At 44.3% G+C, this 19353-nt stretch overlaps 1 protein-coding gene across 2 annotated transcripts in view; it reads left to right on the top strand.

Moving 5' to 3' along the window:
* Positions 1 to 14219, top strand: part of fignl2 (fidgetin like 2) — a 32248-nt gene extending 18029 nt beyond the window's left edge. For both annotated transcript variants that reach the window (XM_058085604.1, XM_058085603.1), the window contains exon 3: positions 9407 to 14219. In XM_058085604.1, the coding sequence (XP_057941587.1) occupies positions 9407 to 11439 (2033 nt within the window). In that variant the 3' untranslated portion in view covers positions 11440 to 14219. The remainder of the gene's footprint in view (positions 1 to 9406) is intronic.
* Positions 14220 to 19353: the final 5134 nt, after the last annotated feature.

The following is a 19353-nucleotide window of genomic DNA, read 5'->3' as shown; positions in this document are numbered from 1 at the left end:
GCATGCCGTGGAGCCAGACACTACTTCCTGTTGTCTTGTGTCGTGATTAGTTGGATGGCATCTTCTCTGCCAGGTTTCTCATTGTCCCGCTTTGAAGGTCAGGTTAGTTTTAGAACAGCGTGCAAGTGTGTGTGTCAATGTAGACATAGCATTTGTAGGCGTGCACACGGCAGTGCCAGATAGTCACACTGTTTATTCTCAGACCAGTGACATACAAACCCAGCCCTGCACTTGCTGGTGACTTTGCAGCTTAGTTCAAGACTGCAGAATTTTACCAACACAAAACTGACAGTGAGGGGCTGTGGAGGACATGTGAAGACTCTCACCTCAATGATGGAATTCCATTTGGGGGCATAGAGAGCTTTGCCGTTTCCCAACACAATGCCTCCAACTGCTCGACTAAATAGTCCAGTCCCGTGATGACTCAGTGGCTATGATTATGTATCATAATAGGCTGGACGTTGGGCCTTTTGCCCATCCCTAGCCAGTCCACAGGACTTGAAACTGGGCTGAGTAGCCATGGCAGGACTTTAGAAGAAACCTGAGAGAGATTCCAGGGGCCATGGATACTCCTGGAGGGATTTGGTGCAAAGAATCTGTAATCTGCACTTCAAACAAACTCTTAAATCAGTCCCAGGCCACCAACCCAGGAGTGCCCTAACTCTTGTTGCTGCCCCCCCAGTGTAGCGATACCTTTTCCCTAAAAGTGCACACACACACAAACAGAGTCGCTGACCCCCCTCTCTCACTCCGTTTTTATGTTTGCTGGAAGTTTCTTCCTGAATGAGTCAGGGAGTAGCTTGTATTGAAGAAGTAAGTAGTAGATCTCTGTAGGAGTACGTTGGAGGGCCGCGCCCGTGCCCGTCGCTATTGTAGGTAGAGTGGCATGAGTGGTTTGGCGCCGGGGCCTGGAAGGCCCTTGAGTAAACACAGAGCTGGCTAAAGTGTGTATGAATAGGAGGAGGGATCATTAGTGTGGGGTGTGAATGGGCTCTAATTAGCCCCCAGTCTATGTGTACGTGTGTGTGCATGTGTGTGTGCGTATGTGTTCACATGTCTCTGCCCACAAAAACAGGAGGTTAGAGACCCGGGGCCCTGTGAGTCCAGCAGCCCTGTGCTCTTTCTCTCTAAGGGTTCATCAGCTCATTAAGGAGTGTGTGTGGGGGGGGGGGGGGGGGGCTCATTTGGATAGTAACACTTCACTGGATTCCTGAGGCTGCAGAATTCTCAGCCTTCACACCACTGCAGTTAATTAGTAAATGACTACACTTGAGAAATAATCTACTTTAATCACGATGCCATCAGCTGTTTGGTTTCAGCCCTCATAAACCACCACAGGAAGACCCAGGTCTGTTGACCCAAGTGTCCAAATTTGGTTTGACAGAAAACCATAAATCACTCATGTGCAAAGCTCATAAAGTGGGATCATACGGGGGCCAAACGTGTAGCTCACTGTATGCTCACTGAGAGAAAAAGAAAAGCTGAAATGGAGATAGAAGGAAATTGTGAGGAGAATGGGGGGTATATTTGGCAAGAGAGACAGATGGAGGAGTGATTGGTCATCACAGGGCCTTGGGACAGCTGTTCTTTGATATATTAGTGGACACAATAACCCAAAGCCTGCCTGCCTGCACTCACAGAAAATAAGGACCCTGTTTTTCTTGAAGGGGAGGGTGGAGCGGGAGGGCTCCTGCCATTTGTGGATGTACGTTGGCAGGCGTGGGGGATGGGGGAGTGGTTTCTAAAATTACAAGCATGAAGTGACGCATCCAGCAATTATTTTGCAGGCTTTTTAGTTTGGAGAAAGTGCGGTGAAAGGGGCTGCAAATTGAGCACACTCGCAGACGGGGGAATTTGCTTTTTGCTGCACCGCCATTAGCAATTCTAAACAGGTTTGTCAATGAATCAATGTTAAGCAAGTGTCATCAAGCAGTTTGGGTGGAGCTCCAACCTCCAACCCACACTGCGTAAAAAGTCTCAGAATATATTCAACGCTCAACTTTACTTTGGAGATTATTACAGGGATTTTTCAGTCCTAATTTGGATCAGCACTAAATTAAGGACAGGGATCCTGCAGGTTTGTCAGTCAACCAAAAAGTAGGAATAACCTTATATTCATTAAAGTTAATTTAAAAATATCCTGATCCTTGCCTTTTTCCAAAGTTTCTTCATAGTCTTCTCCATAATAGGAGAAATATGATCTCAGGGAAGAAGTAAATTTGAAACACTTATATGCTAGGACTACATTAAAAAGCCATAGCATTTCAGTATGTGGAATCAAACTATGGAATGGATTGAGTAAGGACCTCAAACAATGCACAACGATGAGCCAATTCAAGAAACAATACAAGCAGTTGATGTTTGCTAAATACAAGGATGAAGAGTCTTGAACCAGTCATGATGTGCTATGCATATCACTATATTGACACTTACTATGGTACCCATTATGTCATTGGATGGTCATATCACCTCCTACTTCGGTATGAGGTACATTATTTTTTTTTTAAAAGCCCTTAAACTGTATTATGGAAAGCAGGAAGTGAACAAATGTAACAGTTACTGATTGTAAAAGTACCAGATAGGAAGGATTTAATAAGCTTTGCTTCTTCCTACTTCCTACTGGAACTGGGAACTGATTATGTGAATGAAATGAAATGAAATAAAACCATTACCATTACCATAATTCCATGGCTTCTTTTTTGAAGCATGCGAGTCAAACGGTGTAGCGGGGATATCAGTTTTTCCATCATCTTGTTAATGCACACAATAAACCAAAAGGTCCACCTGTACCGGCAGCAACAACAAGCCCCAGAAAGAGGAAAGCACATCAAAAGTCACCATCAGTCCCACTGCAGGAGATGCGCCCCTTCCTCCTGGGACCAGGTTTGAAAAGGCCTGCGTCTGTTGGGGTCTGGGCAGCAGGTGTGAAAACTCCTCACCGGGGCTCCCGCACTCTCCTCATGTTATTGCATCCTTTTGGAGCATGAACGAGGCCAAGCGGCATTGTGTTTGATTGATGGACCCCCTGTGACTAACTCTTGGATTATATTAATATTCCTGCATGATGGGTATTATACATGGCTGTGGTTTGGTGTCTATTATCTCTGTCTTAAAGCAGTTTGGCAAACATCTCAAGGACCGACCTCATACTTCCTTTAACATCTTTTTGGTTATGAAGCCTCTGCAGGGCTGATATTGTCTGCATGCACAATATATAGAATACATCCATAATCCCTGTCCAGATCAAACTGAGCCCAATCTGATCAAGTGTGTTTTTTATACCAAAGTGAGAGAACACAGAGACAATTTCCCAGCCTCTCCACCTGCCACATGATGAAATGCAGTCGGCCTCTCCGATTGGTGTTTTTATGACAGGCCAGGTAGTGAGCGGCAGCAGAATGGCCTCAGCCAAGTGAGAATGTCCTCCTTGATATTAGTGTCATAAATCACACTGAACCTGACAACACAGGACTTGTGAGGACTCTCGACTCCACAACAAATCAAGATAGCAAACGGATGAATAACAGATTCCAAAGAATAACAGATTCCGAGACTGGAGACTTTCTATGCGGTAGAAAGTCTCCAGTCTTGTTGGTTGTAAGGTTTATTGGCTTTGATGTTGGAAAAGATCATCATTTGCTTGGACAGTAAATCATGGCTGGATTGCTGAAATGTCCCGATGCAACATTTGCATATTGTGAGATATACTTTTATCTACAATATATGGCAGCTAGGCATAATATAGCCAGGTTGAAGGTAGTAAATTGATTGTTTCAATTCGGCATTACTCACCACCAACAATCCTATGGCTAATGACTTTTTCCCACGTGATGTGGCTTCATATGCATGACGAGGTTGGTCATATCCAACTGAAGTTCTCTGCATGGATAGATGAGCTGGGGCGGAATTTGGAATTGACGGCTTGTGTCAAAGTGCCAATATCACAGATTTGAGGTGGAGGCCGATATAATCCAATATTTTTGCAATTATTGGCCTAATATCCAATCGTATCAATATCGTATCGGTACATACCTAGAATACCTGAAGCCGCCATCTAGCCTGGGTCTGTCATTCCTTCAAATCTCCGTTTATGACCTTTCCATAGCTCCAAGGCTAGTGTCAGAGCATCCAAAGAATGTAAAAAGGATGAGAATATCCTGTAATATTAATGAAGGCAGCATCATTCAAACATTATGAAAATGTTTTAATAACTTCACAGTGAATAGGGAACACCCAGACAGATGATGGATGCATCCTTGCATGCTTATGATGGACTGGAGATGTCGGTAGCTTTTGTTTGTGGTTGGGCTGAACACTGAAAGGAGGCCTGATTGAATTGTTCCACGACTATCTTGTTTACAAGCGGCCTCTTCACAATTGGAACACTTTAATAGCACACTCCCAGAAGGGTGGTTGCATCCGTGTCTGTTTTGTTCCATAGGTCAGGAAAAACAAGAGTGCTGGGAAGGGAACCTCAAGGGAGCAGTGAAACGGCACTGAGACCCTCCATCTCTGGGCTTCCTTCCAAGAGAATGTTTCTCTCAGCAATACCTTATTTCACTGGGAAACACGACACACACATGTAAGAAGAAAGTAAGAAGAAAAAATTTATGTTCCAACAGGAGACGTTCGAGAAAGCATAAATGCACGTAAGACACCCCCCCCCCCCCCCCCCCCGAAATATATGTAGTCTAATTTTAATGCCAGACCCTCCTCAGAGCCAGTTCTAGCTGAAGTGAACTGTGCCGCTGTCTTCATCATGCGCCCTACAAAAGGATGCCGCTCACACAGGTCCCTCAATAAATCCCAGCCGCACACAAAAGCTCTCAGTGGACTGCTTCTGAATAGATTAATAAGATTTCCATAATTAGAAAGGCCGCTGACAATAAGATCCTTCAGCCTTTGTCTCAGGGCCAACTGGATTGTCCGAGCAGCGCACGTCTGCTGGATGGCCGTCCACCACAATGGCCACACAGACAGTAAGGCGGTCGGTCGGCAGTGAAACATCTGTCCCTCCTGGGAGCGGGAACGCTCACACTGTGGGAAGTTTAATGTGCGTGTCCACAAGGTTCTTATCAATCTCCTTGCAGCCGGCGGAGGTCAGAGATATGCAAGAAGGACCGCATGTTCAAACACCAATGTTTACTTTGTTGCAGGCAATCACAAGCTAGTTCTGTATTAAGTTTAGTGCTAACGTATTTCTGATCAATGAAAAATTGAATTGTTGAATTGTAGGCTGTATCAGAGCTGCTGAAAGAACTTGATCATTGTTAGATTACTTCACAGTAATTGTGGACCTGTTACACCAGGGATGAAGTAAAGTACTCAGCATTACAGTTGTCCCTCGTTTATCACGGTTAATTGGTTCGACGCTGAACCGCGATAAGTGATAAGGTTTCAATATTAAAAAACTGAATATTTTTATAGCTATAGCATAGGAAAAATTATTTTTTATATTTTACGACTATATTTTACTAATTGATTTTTTGAAACATTGTTAGAGCCCTGTAGACATATAGCGCATATAGCGTATAATCATTTTATACGCTTTATACGAATTTATTTTTTCTAAACTCAAGATTGAAGAAGGATTTGTCCTTTTTGGTATCGTAAGTTGACAAAAATGTACCACTTCCACACAAAATCGTTTTTCACTATCATGTGGGACATGCCATGGCTGACTCCATGCATGTTGTATCTAAGGTACAGTGTAGCGTTACCGATGCCTGTATGACTTGACTTTCAATATTCCTTGGCTAACAATAGGCCATAGTAAACAACAAAACAGCAGTCATTTATTCATTCCTTCATTTTTGAAAAAAACAGAGGAGGAAGCAATGTTGGAACCCCAATGTAGCGAGGGATGACTCGTTATGTTCCGGCATCAAATCTAAGATTGCACCACTGTTGAAAGAATGTGCACATTGTCCTGGTTACAGACTTCTTATCTAAGGTCCTGTCCCCGTGGCCGGGTATCTCATCCAACCAAGTCATTTTATCATCCACACAAGCCCACAGGTACTAAAGACAAAGGTTTTCCAAACCTCCAGCCAAAGTGGGGATTTGGAGAAACATCCCATTATGTGTTTTGGTATGGACGCCAATAACCGGAGTTTTCCGTGTCCCAGCGTTTCCCTGCCACAACATATCCAGCAGTGATGTGCAATGCCACTAATTCTGTTTCCGATACTGAGTAGAATTCAGGCTGGTATTGGTGATACCAAGCCCATACAGATACTGAAAGTGTATACATTTAAAAAAGTATTGTAGTTCATATTATAGCATGAAGGATACATAAAAAGTCATTTAATTAGGTGGTAGAGTGATCGTCTCCCAACCTGAAGGTGTCGGGTTCGATCCCCTGTCCTGCCGTGATCATGTCACCCCTCGTTGGTCCTGATGCTGCGTCATCAGAAGGTAGACGTGCTAACAGTGTCAAAGTGCCTTAGAGGTGGAAAAGCGCTATACAAGTGAAAGACCATTTACCAATTTATTCAAGAAATGATTGATATCAGTAAATGATTTATGTCATATTTATGTAATCATTAAAAATCGTATAAAGTGAAAATGGCATTAAAAAATGAATAATAAAACCTTTAACATGAATGATTAATTATTAAGAACTAGTATGAGAATGAAAACTTGATTCCGAATGATTCACACATGGCTGAGTTTATGATAGATCATTGTTTCAGCAGACAAACATTACGGCAAATGACTGAAATATCAAAAGTATTGATATTTTGTGTAAAAAGCTGGTATCAGAAGTATCGATACTTCGGTATCTGTCCACACATCACTACTCTCCAGCACATTGGTCGGGGGGGTAACGTGAAAGGAGTCCATTCTGCAGTATGCTGATGATGGAGTGGACAGCAGTTAGCCCGCCTGAATGAGTCCTCTAATGTCCGCTCCGGCCCGCTTAGAGAGGACGTATTGCCTGCTGTCCACTTTCCCCTCCCTCCCTCTTCCCTTCCACTCCTCCCTCGCTGCTGCAGGTTTTATGAGCTCCCCTGGGCTCTCATCCATCTCTGTCACACACAGGCCCTATTATTGGGGCTGCTCACAAACCGGTTGGGCTGCTGATGGGAAGGGCCTGCAGGATATGGTTTCTGCAGCCTGGACAAAGACCTGCGAGTCAGTCCAAAACAATTGCGCTCATCGGGTTTTCGGCTAGCGTCTCTTGGGCTTGCTTGCAGAAACGGAAAAGCATAGGAAAGGTTCTGGTGAGTCTTGGCTGTGGTGCGTCTGGCACGGTGGGTTGGAGCTGAAGGCTTAAAGGAAGTACTTGAACTAGTTTGGCTAGTGGGAACTTAAGGCAGTGGATTTGAATATGAAGGACGTGGTAATCCAACAGCCATCTGGTCTGCTGGTCTCAACTGACTGAATAAATAATGTGCTGAAAACACACAGGGGAGGTTTGGAAAGAGTCTAAAGGGGCCAAAGTTTGCCATTGCTGCAGATACAGTGAGATTTGATTTAAATGGCAATAAGTAGCCCGCCTCGCATAAAAAGACAGCCATGAATAATGAATCATCAGGCATCTACTGAAGGGAGAGCAGTCAGGGCGAATGGCAGCAATGGCGGATTTTGCCATGTTCTTTTTTACCTCTCTCTCTGACTGGAGTGGTCTCCACCTCGGGCTAATTCGAGACAGTTCAATAACGCCAAACTATGCGTGGAATGTCGAGCTAATGCCTCAGCATGAGGTAGTGCAGGTCTTTATGAAAAACCATCATGAAAACATTTGCAAGTAGCCCTGCACACTATGTGCACACTGTGTGCACTTAGTGTCTCTGGACTGTGGACATCACGGTTGACCTCACGTTTACGTGGTGCCTGAGTTTGTGCCACGTCTTTCAGTTAAATATTGTTCTGGAAAATAACACACTTGTGGTAAACGCAGAGGAGCCATTGATTAAAATAATATTTTTTCCGCTGTCCTGTCAACAAAAGTGCTCTGTGCATGATCAATCAGGCCCACGCTGGTGCTGAAGTCAGCCACCAGAGCACTCTCCCAATGTTCCATGGGAGAGTTGTGCAGATGAATAGCACACTATGCTGCAATCTCAAACTCAACCCCCATCTGTCCCTCGCTGTTTCTCCCTCCCTCCACAACACTGTCCAAGAGTATACACAAACACCCTCCATTCCCTCTGTCCAGCCGGCCCAGGGGCCTGTGGTGGGTGGGTGGATTGGTGGGTGGTAAATGGGGGTGGGGGGTGGAGAGAGCAGGCATTCAGAGCAACATGCACACAGAGATAACAATAGGTCCTCTGGGAGACCTGCAGATGCTAGCAGTATAGGAGGAATAGTAGTGGGGTCTTATCAGCGCTCCAACATGCGCTGGGAAAACTGCACAACAACACATGCAGCCTGCAGATCTGCTTTCACCTCCTTTTCTCTCCTTCGGCTGCTTTCTCTTCCTCCATGCACCGTCTGTCACCATGTGGGGCAGTGGCGCTGGAAAAGGGCAAAATAAATCATATGGAGGCATTTAGTGAAAAGCTAAGATATTCATTAAAAATTGGATTGATATTTAGTCATGTTCATTTTACCCTTTATGGAAATGTTAGCATTCATGGAAATGTTAGAAGTTGTCCAGGGAAGAGCAGGAAAAACCGTTCACATGCAATTCAATTCCTCAAAATGAGGAATAATACAATAATCATAATTCATACAATAATACCAGGTATCATATATTTTATGTTATATTTTATATCATATATAATATGTCAAATAGTTGACAAGCCTCTGTTATAGGGATGTTGCGAGATTAAAACATGATGAGATTTCTTGTTTGGACGCCAATCAGATTGTGATCTGTGGCCTGTGTGGTTGTTCCCTGAAGGGAGTCAAACCCGCCTGCCACTTGTTCATGCCAAGCAGAAGCTGTTGTGATTCAACATTTGATCAACTTAACTTAAAGATTTAGATCAACCCACATACATCCGTGTTGGTGTTTATCTCTCCACAATGCAATTGGCCTTCCTGGCAAAACATTCATTGGTGCTCAAAGTGTGGCACAGGGGTCATCTGTGGAACGTGGCTTAGCAAAAATGGAAAAATTGAGCAAAAGTAGAAATAGCTAAAGTGTTGATGCTACGAACTAACTAGCATGAATTTGTGGTCAACAAAATCAATAAACCTTTCAAAAAGTGTCTGTTAAATAAGATTGTTTGTCCAGTCATATTTTTTCAGTGCACTTTTATTAAAATTCATGTTAAAATCTAGTCTCATCTTGTTCTCAAAGGCCCAGTCCCCTGCTTAGTGTCATGTCAGGAAGTAGGTATTCTGTCACACCCCCACTCTATTACAAGACAAGGCTATTATGGGATGGGAGCTGCCCCTTGACTTTTCCTTGACTTTTTGGTACACCATTGTAATGACTACTTTTTTCTGGCAGGCTTATTAAAGATGCACTGGAACCCAGAGCATGCCCAGCCCCTCAGCCAGTGGCCTGAGCAGCACCTGGACGTCTCCTCCACAACCTCCTCTCCAGCACACAAGTCAGAATTCTACTCCGGCCGCAGCCACAACTCCTACAACTACTCTTGGGCCAACGATGACATCTCTGCCCTCACAGCTTCCAATCTGCTGAAGCGCTATGCAGAAAAGTACTCCGGTGGGCTGGACTCACCGTATGACCGCCCCCCTGCCGTGGCCTCCTACCCAGAGCCAGGAGCCTTTGGGGGCCTCAACGGCCAGAAGACTGACCTGGAGCCCTGGCCGCTGACACACAGCACCGATGCCTCTTACTCCCTTGTCCCCCCTGGCGTCCACGATAGCCTCTCCGCTTCGAAGGCTGTATCCACCACGGCAGGCCCTCCAGCGATGAGCAGCGTGTCGGTGGTAAACAGTAACCTCTCAGACTCTGGCTATAGTGGTGGCAGCTCGTGTAGTGGCTCCAGCGACTATCCCTCCAGCTACAACGGCACCTATCTGGCCTCAGGATACTGTCCTCAACCCGTTGCAGCACTTCCTCCTGCCTCCCTCCACACTATTCAATCCACCCCCACCCTGGTACCCAGCTATAGCCCCACCACACCTGTCTATAGCTACCCCCCCAGCACGTACCCTCCTCAGTCCAGCCTTGCCCCCAATTACAGCCACCCTTCTGCAACATACTTGACTTCAGGTCTGCCCGCACCAACTCCTGTTCCCCCAAGGCAAGCAGTGGTGGGGGGTAGCTATAGTTACCAGAGCAACAACAATGGCACAACCGAGTCTGGTGGGACATTAAAAAGAAAAGCTTTTGAGCTGAGTGTAGAAGAGGGTGAAGGCGGGGATAGTGCACGTTACAGGAAATACAACTATGAGCCACTGAAGGTGAGAGGGAACTCCCCATATCCTGTGAACGACAAAGCAGAGTGCAGAGGAAACGGCTTCAGCAGCACAGATCCAACCAATTTTAAGCCCAGTAATCCCTCCTCTCAGCCCCTGGTTTCTCCTTCGTACGGGCCAGCCGGGGAGTACAGCCCTCCAGCTGGCATGACGGGCGACAGCGGAGTGACGGAGAAAGCCTTCGTCCAACAGCAGCACCGCTCTCAGGCCCACAAACGTTCTTCACTGTGTGGTCCAACTGTTGAGACTCTGAAGAGTCCAGAGCCCGGTGTGTTGGACCTTATGAATGTGGAGATTTTGGACTGCAGCCCGGCCCTCAGCTGGGGTGAGTTGGCTGGGCTCACCCACATCAAAGCTGCCCTGGAAGAGGACCTACTGTGGCCTGTGTTGAGGCAGAGTCCGGTGATCCACCCACCAAGAACCATTCTGTTGTTTGGCCCCCGGGGAGGGGGTAAGACCACGTTGACCCGTTCTTTGGCTTCACAAATTGGAGCATCCCTCTACAAGCTGAGCGGAGCCATGCTGGCCTCTAAAGGGAAGGCGGAAGCAGAACACATGCTGGGATCTGTGTTTCAGGAGGCGGGGTCACGGCAGCCCTCTGTGGTGCTCATCAGCCAACTGGAAGCCCTGGAGGACGAGGAAGGGCTGAAACAGACGCTGCACACCTTCTTGGAGAAAGCCCAGGTGGCCACTGGTTTGGTGATTGTCATATGTTGCACCGGCAGGCCGGATCTGCTGCCGGACGCGGTCCATCGCAGCTTCGCCAAGCGCTACCATGTTGGCCTGCCCGATGCAGCCACGCGCACGCAAGTGCTGCTGCAGGCGCTCTCGCCTCAGGGTTCCAGTCTGAGCGAGAGGGAGCTGAGCGCTGTGCTGCAGCGCACCGAAGGCTACTCCGTGTGGGAACTACTGCACCTCAGCCAGCAGGCGCTCTCCTCGGCATCAGCCCCCACCGGGGCCATGCACGGCATCCCTGCCGCTTCCAAACCCCCAGCCTTCACAGACTTTGAGAATGCCTTCTGCAAAATGCGCCCACACAGCAGCACAAAAGAACTGGACACTTGCGTGGAGTGGAGCAAGATGTACAGCCACTAAGCAGCCAGGCACACACTCAACGCTCATGTCACCCGTCTTCGCTTTGATAAGCAAGCCTTTCTTTTCTTATTACAAATCATGCAGTCAAGACGTGAGAGCTGAAAAATTCACTTTAGCATGACAAGTGTGCTGTTGTTGGGCTCCAAATATCCACAATGTTTAGTTTTTCCCAAAGAAAGAAATGTGAACAACCGCAACCTTAATGAGTGATGCGATGGGTACGCCGTTTGGCTAATGGGAGAATCAGATAGCTACTTGGATCCTCTCCTGTTTAGCCTCCATCCAGGACGAAATCACTCGTTTGTCGCTAGATGACGTGGTCCAAAATAATGGATAATCAGGGTTTGGAAAGTCCTGCATTCTTCTGCTACTCTCGGGATCTTATTTATTGCCAGTCCATCCATGCACGTTACTGCTAACGTTCCATCTTTACTTTGGGATCAGCAACCTTTGGGCAAACCACTTTTCTTTGACCAAAAACGTGACAAACCAAATTAGCTGTTGTGCTGTTCTACTGCTCTAATCAGACGGGAGCTCCAAGTCACGATGCTACAGTAGCTGCTCGCCAAAAACGAAACACTACTCCATGCTACTCTGAAGGTTCTGGAGTCAAGCTTTTCATGCCCGTGGACATACGATGCTTGGTTGGAACACGTCGTCTCTTCGGTGATGCACACTTCTTACAATATTGGCTTTATTCCTATTGGCATCCACGTACCGTACAATAAATGGTGCTCACGTTCCTCAATGACTGCAGAAAATCCCAACGTGAGCCCGCCTGCACACCAAACACACACTTCCTTTTTGTTTTGTAGTATGTTAGTCTCGTTTGAAATGCTCAGGAATTTATTTACCTCAGAATTAAGAAATAAAGAATGTATTGGGGTCTTAGTGGAGGTAAAGCCAACAGTATGATATATATGGTGATATATTATTATGATATATGATGATATATCATATACTGGACATGCTATGCAGCTGGGCTTTCACCTCGGGACAGAAACTTGAATAATGGTACAAGAAACATTGAATGTAATTCAGGTATTTCAAAGAATATTTGATGCCATAAATCCATGTATTATTATATATGAATATGTCTTTGTTTTTTATGTTCTTTTACCTTGATTTTGTTGTAGTTTCTGGTGTAATGATGATTGTCTTCAAGAAATGCTATGTAGAATATGGAACATCCCTTTTGCTGGACAAGCTGCTAGTTTTGTGTGATGAAGCGTTTACATATCCTGGGCTGGGCGTTGTTCGATGCTGCTGACGGTATAGATAAAACACAATCATATTCTTCTGGTGGAAAATCAAAATGCAAGCATGACTATGGAGACAATTGCAGAGGAACAATTTCTGGTGTGCGTGGTTTAGACAAATCCACAATGTAAGATCTAGTCAACAGACAGACATCAAAAGGACCGGCGGCGGAATCAAATACAAAATACATAATCAATTGAATTTCTGACAATTGTATCCTTCCACCTTAATGGGAACAGTTTTAGTTAGGTCTCTTTCTGTCTCCCGGTGGACAAAGTACGATCTATAAAGGTACTAAATGAATGTTCAGGTGAGTTTAGTGTGGAAGAACCTGCATAGCGGGTAGCGGGGGCATGGTGCTTTAGTGGTTAACGTGTGGACCTCACAGTCAGCTGATGGAGGTTTTCAATCTCAGTTGGAGCATCTCATCTTGTGGAGTTTGTATGCTGTCCCCATGCATTTGTGGGCTTTCTCTGGTACATTGGATTCCTCCCACACCCCCAACACATGCAGTTAGGGTCCTTGTCGACTCTCAATTAGCTGGGAGTGGGACTGGCAATGGTTGTCTGACCAAATGTGTCATGGTGTCCATGGTGTCCACGGTCTCCACTGTGTCTATGGTGTCCACGGTGTCCACGGTTTCCAAATGTGTCCATGGTCTCCACGGTGTCTATGGTGTCCACGGTCTCCATGGTGTCCACGGTCTCCATGGTGTCCACGGTCTCCAAGGTGTCCACGGTGTCCAAATGTGTCCATGGTGTCCACGGTGTCCATGGTGTCCACGGTGTCCATGGTGTCTAGTCTATGGGGTCCATGGTGTTCACAGCTTGTAGTCACTTTGGGTAGGCTCCAACTCCCCTAATGGACAAGCAGTAATACCCCTTTGGGATGAAAGACATGTGAGCACAAATTGTTAGCCACTACCTCACAGGAAAACAAATGCCACCTCCTGGAATCTGAATAGTATATATAGTTATATATTATATATATATTTGTATCCATATAGCATATTACACCACCACGGTCCTGATGATGTCATAGTCCCCCCACTCCCTTCTCAATCTCATTACATCGGATAGTCCCTCGCCTCACAGACCAGTGGCCATGTTGGCATGTTGTGTTGGATCTTGGCATCCCCCAGCCCCTCCCTTCCTTGGAGTTATTCCCCAGGATTGGAAGTGGTCTGATTGATGCCCAGCACATTGCAGCCTTCCCAGTCGTGCCCCAGCTTCTGATCAATCACAGCATCTGATCAACCCCAAAGCCCCCCCCCCCCCAAGCGCATTTACAAACCAGCTCAGCCTACATCCGGTTAGCATCCATCATGACTTGTTCGTAACAAGAGTAGTTTGTCCAGCAATTTATTTATTTGTATTTTTTTTTACACTTTGTTTGCCTCTGTAACGTTGTTCCTGGTTATTGTACAATTTCTGTAACAATTTCTACCTCATTTTGTTGTGGCATATTGTACATGAAAGTAGTCATGGTCTACCTCAGAAAAGACTGTATTTTAAGAGAAGAGTATCACAATATTAAACAGAATTTGTCAGTATTGCATTGTGCTTTTTCTAGTGTTTATTTCTGTTCTGCTCTATGTCATGTAGTCCGCCATGACCTCCAGGGCCAAGGTCAACACGGCAACTTAAGTACAGTAAATGCCTAAATGTTTGAATGGAGGAGAGTGAATTATGACGTCTTTCATTTCCTCCATCATCAGCTTTGACAGAGCGCTACAGCAGCAGGCCCAGTGTCACTCCTTAGTATTAAAGACCTAAACACTAGTGCCCCCATACATCTATGTCTTTTTATGTGTCTGGCATGGTCCACAACAGTACCCCCCCCCAGCACCGCAGCACTGAGGTCCTTCATCCTCGTCCCTGTCTGTAAACAACTGCATGTCCCAGCGGCTGGTGCTGCGCTATTTTTGGCCTTTTCCTGACATCTCTCAAAGTCTACAAACTAAGAGAGCACAAGTGAATGTGCAGCTAAGTTAACGTTCATTTGAAACAGGACCCTGCCCTCCCACAACCTTCACAAATTCAAACATCTGTGACTAAATCCCAGCAGAGTGCTGCTGCGCCTGTTGATGACAGAGTAATTAATTCTCTAATAATGATGCATAGTTGTGTTATACGCATAGCTGCCCTTCATCCTCCCAGGAAGGGTAATGGTTTGTGCAGCTGCTAAACATTTATTTTCTATCTTTGGCCGTCACAAACTCAATAACATCATCCAGATGACGACACCACCTTGTGAAACTGGCTGTGTGGAAATGTGACTTTGGAACCGAGGGGGCCGCATCATGAACACACATACTGTATCTAATAATGGAACAATGTTGCAACACATACCATGTAACTGCGGTAATGAAACATGTCTTACATAAACCTGATAGTTCTCATCACACCAAAATCTTCAGAGCCCGGAAAGTGACATATTCACAACAACAACACAATAACAACATTCATGTTGTTGTGCTGTTTTTGTCTGCCCCCCCCCACCCCACCCCAGTTTCTTTTCTTCTTTTCTGTTTCTTCTTGCTCCGGTCCGGTCGCTCCAAATGCGCAACAAAAACATCAAATAACGGCAAATAAAATTTCATGCTACAGGGAAGTTGTAGCTTACACCTTTCCTGACACAGAGCAAATCTGTTTAGCATGTAAGGGCATTTAGATCAACAATACTATCTGCCCCAATGGCTGGACGGGACAAAACAAAACAATTAAAAAATAAATAAATAAATGTGAAAAAAAAACAACATTCACTGATATAGTGGGGTGATGGAGGTAATATAACAACAAAAAATGTCCACTAATATGTTTACTTACTGCCAGGCGGATGCTTATTTAGCCCTGGAATGAACCCCTATAGCAGGGGTCTCCAATTAAAATTGCATAGGGTTGTTTATGCTGTTTGTTTCACATCAAAGATCCGTACCTCATTTTGCTTTCAATTGCATCAAACAGCCCAGCTCATATGAATATCAAATGTCATGAAAACCTGCACATCACCCTGAACCAGTGCCTCTCAAATCTTGGGGTGGGGCTCCCCCCGAGGGGCCTGATGCAGGGGGAACAGTGTAGTGCAGACCTGCCAACATGTCTGAATTTGTCCTACTCTGAATGCAGTTTGGATGTGCTTCATGCTTCATGCTTCGTGCTTCACTGCTCTCCATCTTGTTACTTTTTGCAGTTTTAAATCTGCACTTCAGTCTGTACAGTACAGGTCAATAAATAAATAAGTACTATTATTGTAAGATTCCAAGAATAGACTGCTAATTTGCCACGTATGCTCGCACGGCTTGTGGGTTTTTGACGTTGTATTTCCATCTGCGGTGCAAAGGAAACGTTTGTCCAGTGAAGTTTGCTGAGCATCTGATGAGGCGAATGGAGTCTTTTAAGAATGTGGACATGCTTACTCCATCTCCTCCAGCGTCAACACAGCAAGCGGGAATAGTGTGTGTGTGTGTGCCAACTAACTAAGCCAACTGTCACTGTGTCCTCTACTTGGATTTTTGCCTTGTAGTAGATCAGGAAATGTACAAATTCAGCCATTTTTAATGAAGAAAATGTCAAAAATGATTGAAAAAAAATTATAATAGAGTTCAATAGACAAATATTCAAATGTTTATTTTCTGTTACAGTAAACCTCGGATATATCGGATTCAATTGTTCCCACTGGTTTTGTCCGATATAAGCGAAATCCGTTATATGCGTATACCGGAAAATGTCCGTTTTACGCATATATCGGATTTATATCCGGTATATGCGTAATCGGATTTTATCCGTTATAAAAAGGCACTTCCTTGACTATGTTTCCAATGTACCTGGACTGGGCAATGAAAAGAGACGTAAGGTAATGAGAATTTAACTTTATTGGACTCTGAGCATAACAAATTGTTAATTAAGCTAGGCCCTGTCACGCCCGTCAGGCCTACGTTATTTCCAATAGTGAGGTTAAGATCTCATTCACTGCTGTGCTAGTATTATTGACGTCACTCACTTTTATATTTGTCCTAAATCTGGAGCCAGGAGAAAGACAATAGCCAGTGACATCAACAAGATTAGCATAACGATGCGGCCATCCGATATATGCGAGGGAAATTTAATGGAAATGCATTGGAACGGGACTGGAGATTTTGTCCGAAATAGGCGAAATCCGTTATAAAAAATCCGATATATGCAATGAATTTTTATTGGAAATGCATTACAGAAAAATCGGTTCTTTTTTATCTGTCCGTTGTGAGAGAATTTCCGATATATCCGAGGTTTACTGTATTTGTTTTAGTTTGACAAGCATGTCACTGATTACATGTTTACCACTTTGTAGCGCGTCAATCTAAAGAAACATTTTCTATCATTTTATTCAGTATTGGATCTGATCAAAACGGGCAGTAAATGTATGGAGTTGAAAGATAAATCATTACTGCATTCACGGACATTTGTTAACATGGAGGTAATCCCCCCCCCACCATCTTCTCCTCTCCACCTGGTTGGGCTGCTGGCCTGCCATTGTCGGGGCCTTGATAGTGACAAGGTTGACATCAGAGGAGAGCTTTGACACAGAGTGAGTTAGGACTGCCAGCTGTTAGCAATCAATTCTATTTTGAAGTCAGGGACACATGGCCCCCCAGGGCCAAAACTGCATCGAGCCCAACCCCTCCACCACTCCCAGCCTGCAGCCTCCAAGCCCCACGGTCCCATAGATAGCCAGTCCAAGTATTAGTTCCAGATGTTTTTCCAGCCAAGATGACCAATGAAACATGCACCACTAAACCAGAAATAAACACCAGGGAACCCAGAGACGGGGTGTTGCATCATGGGATACGGAGAATGGGACCAATGTCATGTTTCATTAGCCATCGGCTCCTTCCTGGAAGGTGGAGTCGCCGTCATAAATATTCTCCTGGATTCGAATGTGGCATTCTGAGTTTTAAACAAATTGCAATATCATTTAAAAAAAAACACACATTCATGTTCTTACATGAAACGAGACAAGAGACGAAGAAGCCAAGAAGAAAGAATGGGAACACCAAGATTCTGGTTCAGGTTCTGGTTCAAACAGGTCCTGTCTCAGGAAATTACATCTGACAGGTGGAATGTCTTGGTAAAATACCTCCATTACCTCTTCCCAAACTGGAATCAGATCAGACACACCTGGAAAGAAATACATAATCAAGCATCCAATCAAATAAAACATTGAAGGGTAGCTGTTTAGGCTTACTTAGTCTTAGGTGGACTGCCATTCCTGTCGTGATTGTGCTTTATTTCTAACAGACCCCTTCCCTGAACAACGAGGGGCTTCTGTACGGGTCTCTACCTCCCTCGTGTGGTCAAATTGAACACTATACAAGAAAAGGAATACTTGAATTACATATTACAATACATTCTTTATGCAGTGCGGCAAAACAACTGGCATGCACGAACACAAAAAAAAGTAAGGCGCACGCACCTGAAATAAATAGACAGAAACAGGTCAGAGAGACAAATGCAAAGCGAAGGAAAATTGAACAGAGCAACGCATGAAGTGAATAGAATACAAAATAAAGGCATGGAACCAGGAACTAAGGCAGGGGTGGGCAAACTTTTTGACTCGCGGGCCGCATTGATTTAACAAAATTGACGGGGGGGGCAGACTATATAGTATTTTACATGCAACAGTCCTATTTTTACGCATATTTTACATGTAAAAGTGTCATGCAATCTGCTATATGTGCACTTTGAAATCATTTATTTGATGTAAAGTGTGTTGGAAATTAAATGTATTATTATTATTATTATTATTGTCTCTATTATTACTATTTTATATATATATTATTATATTAGATTTGTTATTATTAGTTATAGTAATGTTATTATCATTATATTATTATTATATTATTGTTAATAATAATAACAATAATAATATTACAACTATTATTATATTAATATTATTAACAACAATATGAATATAATAATAGTAATATTATTATTATTAACAACATTCTTATTATTATTATTATTGTCATTATTTTTATTTTTATTTTTGTGCTTGTGTTACTTTTTCCAGGAGCATTTTGTAAACAACAGACCACATCAAATAACGAAATTGATAAAGCAGCTACCTCAACCATCAAAAAGTTGGCCCAAGCCACGATGCCAGGTTATGTGTTGAGTTTAAATGAAATACTTTGGAAAAAACAGGCGGGCCATATTCAAACACTTGGCGGGCCGCATGTGGCCCCCGGGCCGTAGTTTGCCCACCCCTGAACTAAGGCATAGAAAGGAAACTACACAAACTGCCACGCAGGATACATCGTGACAAAAATACTTCTTTGTTTGTGCATACATGGTAAATAAAGCTGATTCTGATTCTTACATTTCAATAAAGTTTAATTTAAAAAGCTTGCCAACCAATGAAATCGCAGTAACGCCACCTGTCACGTGACGCACAGCCCGTGACGTTGGACGGGAGGAGGAAGGGAGGCAAATTTAGACAAATCTATTTATTACAATCAAATTTATTACAATCAGTCATTCACTTTTGTTTTAGTGGCAGGAACGAAGAAGAATAAGAAAACTCTATAATAAGAATAAGAGGAACCACCAAAGATTTTATCGCCAAGATCATCATCCAGTTGGCTACAAGGCATCACAGGGATGAACTATGGTTGAA

The sequence above is a fragment of the Doryrhamphus excisus genome, chromosome 10, assembly GCF_030265055.1.
Source record: "Doryrhamphus excisus isolate RoL2022-K1 chromosome 10, RoL_Dexc_1.0, whole genome shotgun sequence".
NCBI lineage: Eukaryota > Metazoa > Chordata > Actinopteri > Syngnathiformes > Syngnathidae > Doryrhamphus > Doryrhamphus excisus.
This window is presented reverse-complemented; position numbering and strand designations above follow the sequence as displayed.